This window comes from Euprymna scolopes, chromosome 25, assembly GCF_053919585.1.
Source record: "Euprymna scolopes isolate OS-2025 chromosome 25, ASM5391958v1, whole genome shotgun sequence".
Classification (NCBI taxonomy): domain Eukaryota; kingdom Metazoa; phylum Mollusca; class Cephalopoda; order Sepiida; family Sepiolidae; genus Euprymna; species Euprymna scolopes.
The window spans coordinates 82703357-82710856 of NC_136506.1; the positions used below are offsets into that span (position 1 = coordinate 82703357).

Below are 7500 nucleotides of genomic sequence, written 5' to 3' on the forward strand. Positions count from 1 at the left end.
TTGTGCCCGATATTATTCATACCCCTCGGATCTTTGAGATTTCTATAAGAATATTGCTCAAACCAGAAGGTAGACAATATTAAAGGGATTTCAAACAATAAATCAAGCATAAGCATTTAATTTAAACTCAACAAATAAATAAATTATGCAAGTTTGAAACATTATACAAAGAAAAACAATAATGGCACTAGTTCAAAATTATTCATACCTCTCTTACTAATAGTCAATAGCATGCCCTTTATTCTTAATAACTGCCTGTAACCGTTTTGGATATTTATCAACAAGGTTTTTACAAGCATCAACACTGATTTTTGACCATTCTTCAATGCAGTAGTTCTCCAAATCCCTCAAATTTCTAGGTTTCCGCTTTTTAACCTCAGTTTTCAATATGTGCCAGAGGTTTTCGATAGGGTTCAGGTCGGGACTCTGGCTAGGCCATTCCAAAACATTAATTTGATTATCCTCAAACCATTTCTTGACTATTTTGGCAGTATGTTTTGGATTATTATCCTGTTGAAGGACCCAGTTTGGTCCTAAATGGAGCTTCTCCGCATCCTGTCTAATGTTTTTCTGGAGTATCTCCAAATATTGCTCCTTCTTCATGGTTCCATCTATCTTGACCAAACTACCTGGACCACTAGCCGAAAAGGAGCCCCAAAACATTAGGCTACCACCACCATGTTTCACCGTGGATATGGTGTTCTTTGGGTTGTAAGCTTCTCCTTTCTTCCTCCAAACGTAAGAAGCATCCATATGGCCAAACAATTCAATTTTTGTTTCGTCAGTCCACAAAATACTTGAGAAAACGGACTCTGGAGAATTCACATGGGTCCTAGCAAACTTTAGACGTGCTGCAAGGTGTTTTCCGGTGTGCAATGGAGTCCTTCTTGGTCTTCTTCCTTTCAGACCATTTTCATGCAGAGTCCTTTGCAATGTTTGCCTTGATATTTTTATGCCAGAAGACTCCAGATTTTCTAAAATGTCCTTAGTAGTGGTGGTTGGATTTGCATTAACACTTCTTACAATATTCCGGGTGGCTCTAGCAGACATTTTCCTTTTCCTTCCTCTACCAATCAAGTTGTTTGTTGTGTGGTGGCTCTGGAATTTTTTGATGATGCTCTGTACTGTTGCTGTAGGGACCTCAAATTTCTTGGAAATTGACTTGTAACCTAAACCATCCTTATGTGAATTCACAATTTTAGTCCTAAGATCATTACTAAGCTCTTTTTTCTTCCCCATTCTAATAATTTTTATTCTTTTATTGGTTTTCAGTTGATATCATTTTAATTTCTGAAAAAATGCAAAAAAACGCAATGAAATTAATCAAAGGTTGTATAAAAGCATTCAAAATAAGAATCAAACAGGAAACAAACAGTCAGAAACTCGATTAATACTGAAAAATTAAGGGGGTATGATTATTTTTGAACATTGCAGATTTTATAAATAGCTGTATATTTCTTTTATTACAAGTATCCCGAGATTTTAAAATGATGAAAATGATCAGAAGAGGTTTATTAAGAATATGTATCAATATGGACGTAAACAATAAATTCTTACAAAGTTACACCTAATAAACTCAATTTTCAAGGTGGGGTATGAATAATATCGGGCACAAGTGTATATATACATATATATATATATTTATATATATATTTACATACATATATTTATATATATATATTTATTATATGTATATATAATTATTATGTTCACTTACATATCGATAAAATTAGTAACTGGAGTATATCTATTTTATTTATTAGGGAAATGATAATTTTCACTTGAGCGCCATGAATTTAACAGCCGTCTTGTTTTCAAATTCCTATTCAGCTACATGGTAAAACAAATGATGATTTCGGTTTCATATTAAGCAACTTATGTTCAAGTGTATTTTCCCCTGTATAATATATATATATATATATATATATATATATATATACATACATATATATATACATATATATATACATATATATACATATATATACATATATATATACATAAAAATATACATATATATATACATATATATATATATATATATATATATATAAATTACATATATGATATGATACATTTAAAATCCATAAGCCCCAATGTCTGAGGGAGTAACTATACAAATATGATGTTAAAGAGTCTTAGCTTTGTACGACAGCTAAGTCTCTCTCTCGGTTCCAAATGTTGAGATCCAGCAACAAGCAACAAGCAAGAGCAAGATAGCCAGCAACAAATTAAACTGCAGACCAACTTAATGCGGGTACTGGTCTTCCGCTTTATGGTTTTTTAAATCAGAGATTTGCTTCTCCTAGAAAGGTTGCCTTCACCACGGCTTACGGGAGCCCTCTCTACTCCAATACACATATACACACACACACACACACACACACAAATATACACGGTGCTAGTTGGCCGTTGACCCAGAAAAAGAGTTCATTCGCCCTTACATATATACATATATATATATATATACATACATATATATATATAAATTACATATATACATATATATACATACATATATATAAATTACACACACACACATATATATATATATAATTTTGAATTTTCTAGCGGGAAGTAGGCGTATGAAAATGCCAAGTCTACAATATGTTCCTATTCTTATAAATTTATACTGCATTTTTTTTAAAGACTATTTTATTACTCTTCTATAAAGAAAGGAGTAGCTGGCGAAACAGTCCCCATAAAGGGACAAAAGAAATAGAAAGAAAGATTGGAAAAAGCCTTAGAACTGAGACACTATCGACAACACAATCCCAGCACCTACATATGCGGTGCCTATGATCGGACGTTGCACACAGAAAGAGAACTACGCCAACACCGATGGATAAAGCACACAGGCCCCGACTAGTCATCGTCAAGGTTGGCGGACTGCATGATGATGGTGATGATGATGATGATGATGATGATGATGATGAAATACTAAAAGCTTTATACATGTTTATATATCTTGTATATTTATATATCATCTATAATATATATGTATATATGCGTGTACATATATATATATACACGCATATATATGTATATATGTTTGTGTGTGTGTGTGTGTGTGTTAAAAAGTCCACGTGTGCTTCTAGAATAGTGATTTCAAGGTTAAGGTCCATACAAAATTTCAGTTAGATCGGCTCTGTATTTTCGGAGAAATAGTTATAATAAACGTGGTATTGTGGTGATTAAACCGTATTAATACGGGACTGTGCATCGAACAAATATTTTAATACTTAGTTCGCGGCATCTCATAACAAAGATCTTTCGGGCCAGGATCAAATTGTGGTATCTGTTCTGCAGATGTCGCTGCAGCTGCACTGCACTTTTTTGGTCTCCGTTAATGAAGCAGAGATCCTTCGTGACTGATACATTTTTTTAGTTTTCTTACTGACCAGAGTGCCTCTTTTGGGGGAGTTTCATGTCTAACTCTGCCCTCCTGGGAAGGCAAGTAAGAAAAATCGATCCATACAAAATTTCAGGCAAATCGGACGGTAGTTTCCATGAAAATAATATAGATAGGATCAGAATATCTTTGTTTGCAGGTAAATAGAAGGCACCCGGTTATGCAACAAGAACCTGTTGCTGTGTTTTCGACGTTTCAAAAAAAAAAAAAAGAAGAATTTCATGCGATGATACAATGTTTTACAACACAGACTTGCGAGATCAACGCGTCTTGTTCGATTTTAGTCGGGAGCATTGTCCTTCCCCTTCTTCTCATCCACCTACTTTAGCTATGGAATGTTGGTAACTTTGTCGTAGTCCCCTCCCCTCTACGAATATCCGATTCTGAAACAGAACTCGACAAACGACTTTTTTTGTTGTTGTTTTGTAAACTCCCGGTTCAAGACACTTAAAGAGAAAATACAAAAAATAAATAAATAAATAAATAAAAATTATAATAGATGCGCAGAATCTTAAACTTCGTTTTTTCATCGCCGGCTTTTTCTTCTGCTACTATCCTAATAGATAGGATAGTAGTTTCTAAAGCTGGATTAATTCGCTCTCTCCCCACCCCTCTCTTTATGGCTCTTCCCCGCCCCTCTCTCTCTCTCTCTCTTCCTTTTTCTCTGCATATATATATATATATATCACTGTCTATATACCTCTCCCTCTCTACCTCTTTAAACGACGCACGTATATGCACGCACACACACACACACACACACACACACACACACACACACACACACACACGGAACGAAGTTCCCTCCGTAATTACTAGTTCGATCGTTCGATCTCGCGCGCGCACACACCCACACACCAACACGCGCACTTGTTCTGAGAGCGCTGAAATATCTGTCCCTGGTAAGAAGTTCATCGAACGTTATTACTCTAGTGTATAGCATCAACGACAACATGAACACGAGCTTTAACGATACCGACCCTGACACCGCAAAAAGGCGACTCGCTTTCCAAAAGTGTTACAGTTTAGAGGTAGGTCCTCTAATCTCGCTCTGACTCGCTCTTTTTTTCTTCTTCGATCTCTTTTTCCGCGGAAGGGAGGAGGATCGCGGGTAGTATCTTTTATATATAAAAAAAAAGATAGAAAAAAAAAAATCCGCAACAGTTATTATTATTTATTTTTTTAATAACCACCTGTTTGTAGTTGTTTTTCAGATTTTAACAGAAATCGTTAACATTACGGACGTGAATTAGTTTGAAGTGAAATATACAGTCGGGAGTCAACTCCTTTTCTGCGACCTATTTGCGTTAAAAAAATATGAAAATGTTTTATTTACAAAAAAAGATTTAAGTTATTTATCTCTCTCCCACGACGAGGCGATGGTTTAAAAAGCCCGCCCCCACCTTCTTAGAAAGAAAGATCACTCTGGCTTGCAATAGGAGAAAAATATGACCGAGCAGCTCCGTCGGCATTCAACGACAGGGAGGCTTCAGGCGATTAGTAATAAACTAACGTCTTCTGAAAGGATGAAGGCGAAGATTGGGAAGGTGGACCTCCTAGAATGGCACAAAACCAATAATGTACTTCAGTCAACACGGAACAAGTCATCTGAACTATGGTCTAGACTAAGTCTCCAAAACTTTCGAACGGTGGGGGTGGGGCATATTGCTGACTTCACCGGCTAAAATAATAATAAAAATATGCCCTAGGCTTATCTCATACCGTTTTCCTTGCCAACCTGATAGGTGCTGAACTGTCATCTAAGCTTCAACGTCTGTCCCATCGACGAAATGTTGCATTCCTCTGTCTGTTTTACAAGTATTTTAATAATGGATGCTCCGACGAACTACGGCCTAATGCCCCCTCGAAGTAAATACCCCCCGACAAACCGGACAGGCAGCAAAGTCCCAACCCTAGACAGTAGAAATCCCTAAATGTAAGAAAACCTTCTACTCTAATAGTTTCTTCCCCAGAACTGCTAGAATTTGGAATTCTCTTTCGGATTCCTGCTTCGCCAACTGTACTGACATGTAGAAGTTCAAGTGTAATGTGAACAGACATCTCGCTGCTCAACTCCCTACATAGTATCACTGCAGCTTATGTCCCTGATAGTAGCCCCCTACATCAAAGTGACACTGTGTCTTGTTTCACTAAAAAGCAACGTTTTTTTTTTTTTTAATTTTAAAAAAAAATTTTTTTTTCTTAATTACATTTTTCACCGCAAACAAGTTCGTCCCAAGAAAAATCACCACACTATTTCCAAGCATTATCATTAAAAAAAAAAATTCCTATATTACGTTTTCCATAAAAGCTCCGCGGGCCGAATTTAAGACGTTGGCGCGCCAGATTTTGCTCGCGGGTCGTAGACCTTGACCTACACACAAGCCAATTTATTTTACTGTAATTAGTCGATGTGGAAATACATTACCGGAACAGAAGCAAGTAAGGACCGAAAATGCAGAAAGCAACTATTTTGGTCCTTACACGTTTCTCTTCTCACTTGTTGACTAGTTGTAACATGTTTTGCGTCCGACACAAAAATCAACAGCGCCTGTGCCATATCTGAAGCGTTCTCTTCTCGTTTTGATTGTCGTAAGTTGCTAGTCATGTGCAGTTCTAGGAGGTCCACTCTCCCAGGCTTTATCTTCTCTCAACGAGAAGGATCTAGTTTATTGCCAATCGCCTGAGGTGCCCTTGTTGGGGAAGACCGACGAGGTTGTCTAGACATTTTTTTTTTTTACAATCCAGAGTGCTCTTCGCCGGAGGGGGGGCACAGGCTCTTTAATACAACTTTTCGACCGTAGTGCCTAATCTACCCGTCGTGAGGGGGAGATAAATACCAACTATTTACGATAAAATAAATTTGCTTAAAACTTCTTTTTGATATTACGTATTAAGTTTCTTTTAACGCAAATGGATCACAAACAAGTAGATAAAGACATGTTTCCCGACTGCAGTTCCATTAAAAATGATTTGTGCCGATTATAGTATTATTATACTAAATGTGAATCAATCAACGTTTGTTTTCCTACAGCTTATAAAAAAAGGGTTGGGCGAAAGATTAACAAGGGTAACGGGGAAGGACGGTAAGAATAGAATATAGACAGAAAGAAAGATACAGAGACGGCTGCAGAGAAAGTAGAAGAAATTAATGATGGGACGATTCCAGTATTTTTCTTGATTCCGATACAAATACCGATTCCGCACTAAATTCCCGATTCCGATACAATTACTGATTCTGATTCCGATTCTTCATAAATCTCTAAATATTAAACTATAAATTCGCTATTTTTCCCGATTACCGTAAAACACTTGTTAAATGTGCACATATTTTCTCAAACGTAAAAATACACTTGTGGGGGCGTGGGTGATCTATAGATTTTAGCGTCACTGGAAGTTTAAAATCAATAAATATTTATTATTTCATTATTACTGTCAGAAGTAATTGATTTTGTGTTAAACAGTACCTCGCAAAAAATAAAAATAATAATTAAAAGAATCAGGTTTGTATTACTGTACACATAGATTCGAAAAAGTTGTCAAAAAACAAATATATAACAAATAAATGTTATCAAAGGCAAGATAAGTTAATTTTCTACCAAAGTGGATATTATTTCGTGTTTTTATTCAATGTAACATGTTTATTCAGCTCGAAAAGCATACAGTGTTTACCGATGTATTGGAAAATTCAAAATGGCGCCCGAATCTCTCTTTAACACGGTAAGTTTGGGAAAAAGGTGTTATAAATAATAACCTAGACAAAATACTATTAGAAATTCGCTCAATATATGTTACCGTGACATAAGTTGACATATATTCGGTGATTTTTTTTAATAGTATTTTGTCTAGTTTATTATTTATAACACCTTTTCCCAATCGGGTGCCATTTTGAATTTTCCAATACATCGGTAAACACTGCATGTTTTTGAGCCGAATAAACATGTTACATTGAATAAAAACACAAAAAATATATCCAGTTAGGCAGAAAAGTAATTTATCTTACCTTTGATAACATTTATTTGTTATATATTTGTTTTGACAACTTTTTCTAATCTATGTGTACAGTAATACAAACCCAAAGAATCTTT

General features: G+C 35.7%; 1 protein-coding gene across 2 annotated transcripts in view; it reads left to right on the forward strand.

The window, feature by feature from the left end:
• LOC145247470 (tyrosine 3-monooxygenase-like) overlaps positions 1–7500 on the forward strand; it is a 650093-nt gene that overhangs the window by 334033 nt on the left and 308560 nt on the right. Inside the window, exon 1 of one of the 2 annotated variants that reach the window (XM_080109268.1) lies at positions 4227–4443. The exons of the other annotated variant lie outside the window; for it this stretch is intronic. Coding sequence (XP_079965394.1) covers positions 4366–4443 — 78 coding nt within the window. The 5' untranslated portion in view covers positions 4227–4365. Of the gene's footprint in view, positions 1–4226; positions 4444–7500 lie in introns of those variants that run through there. 2 annotated transcript variants of the gene reach the window in all.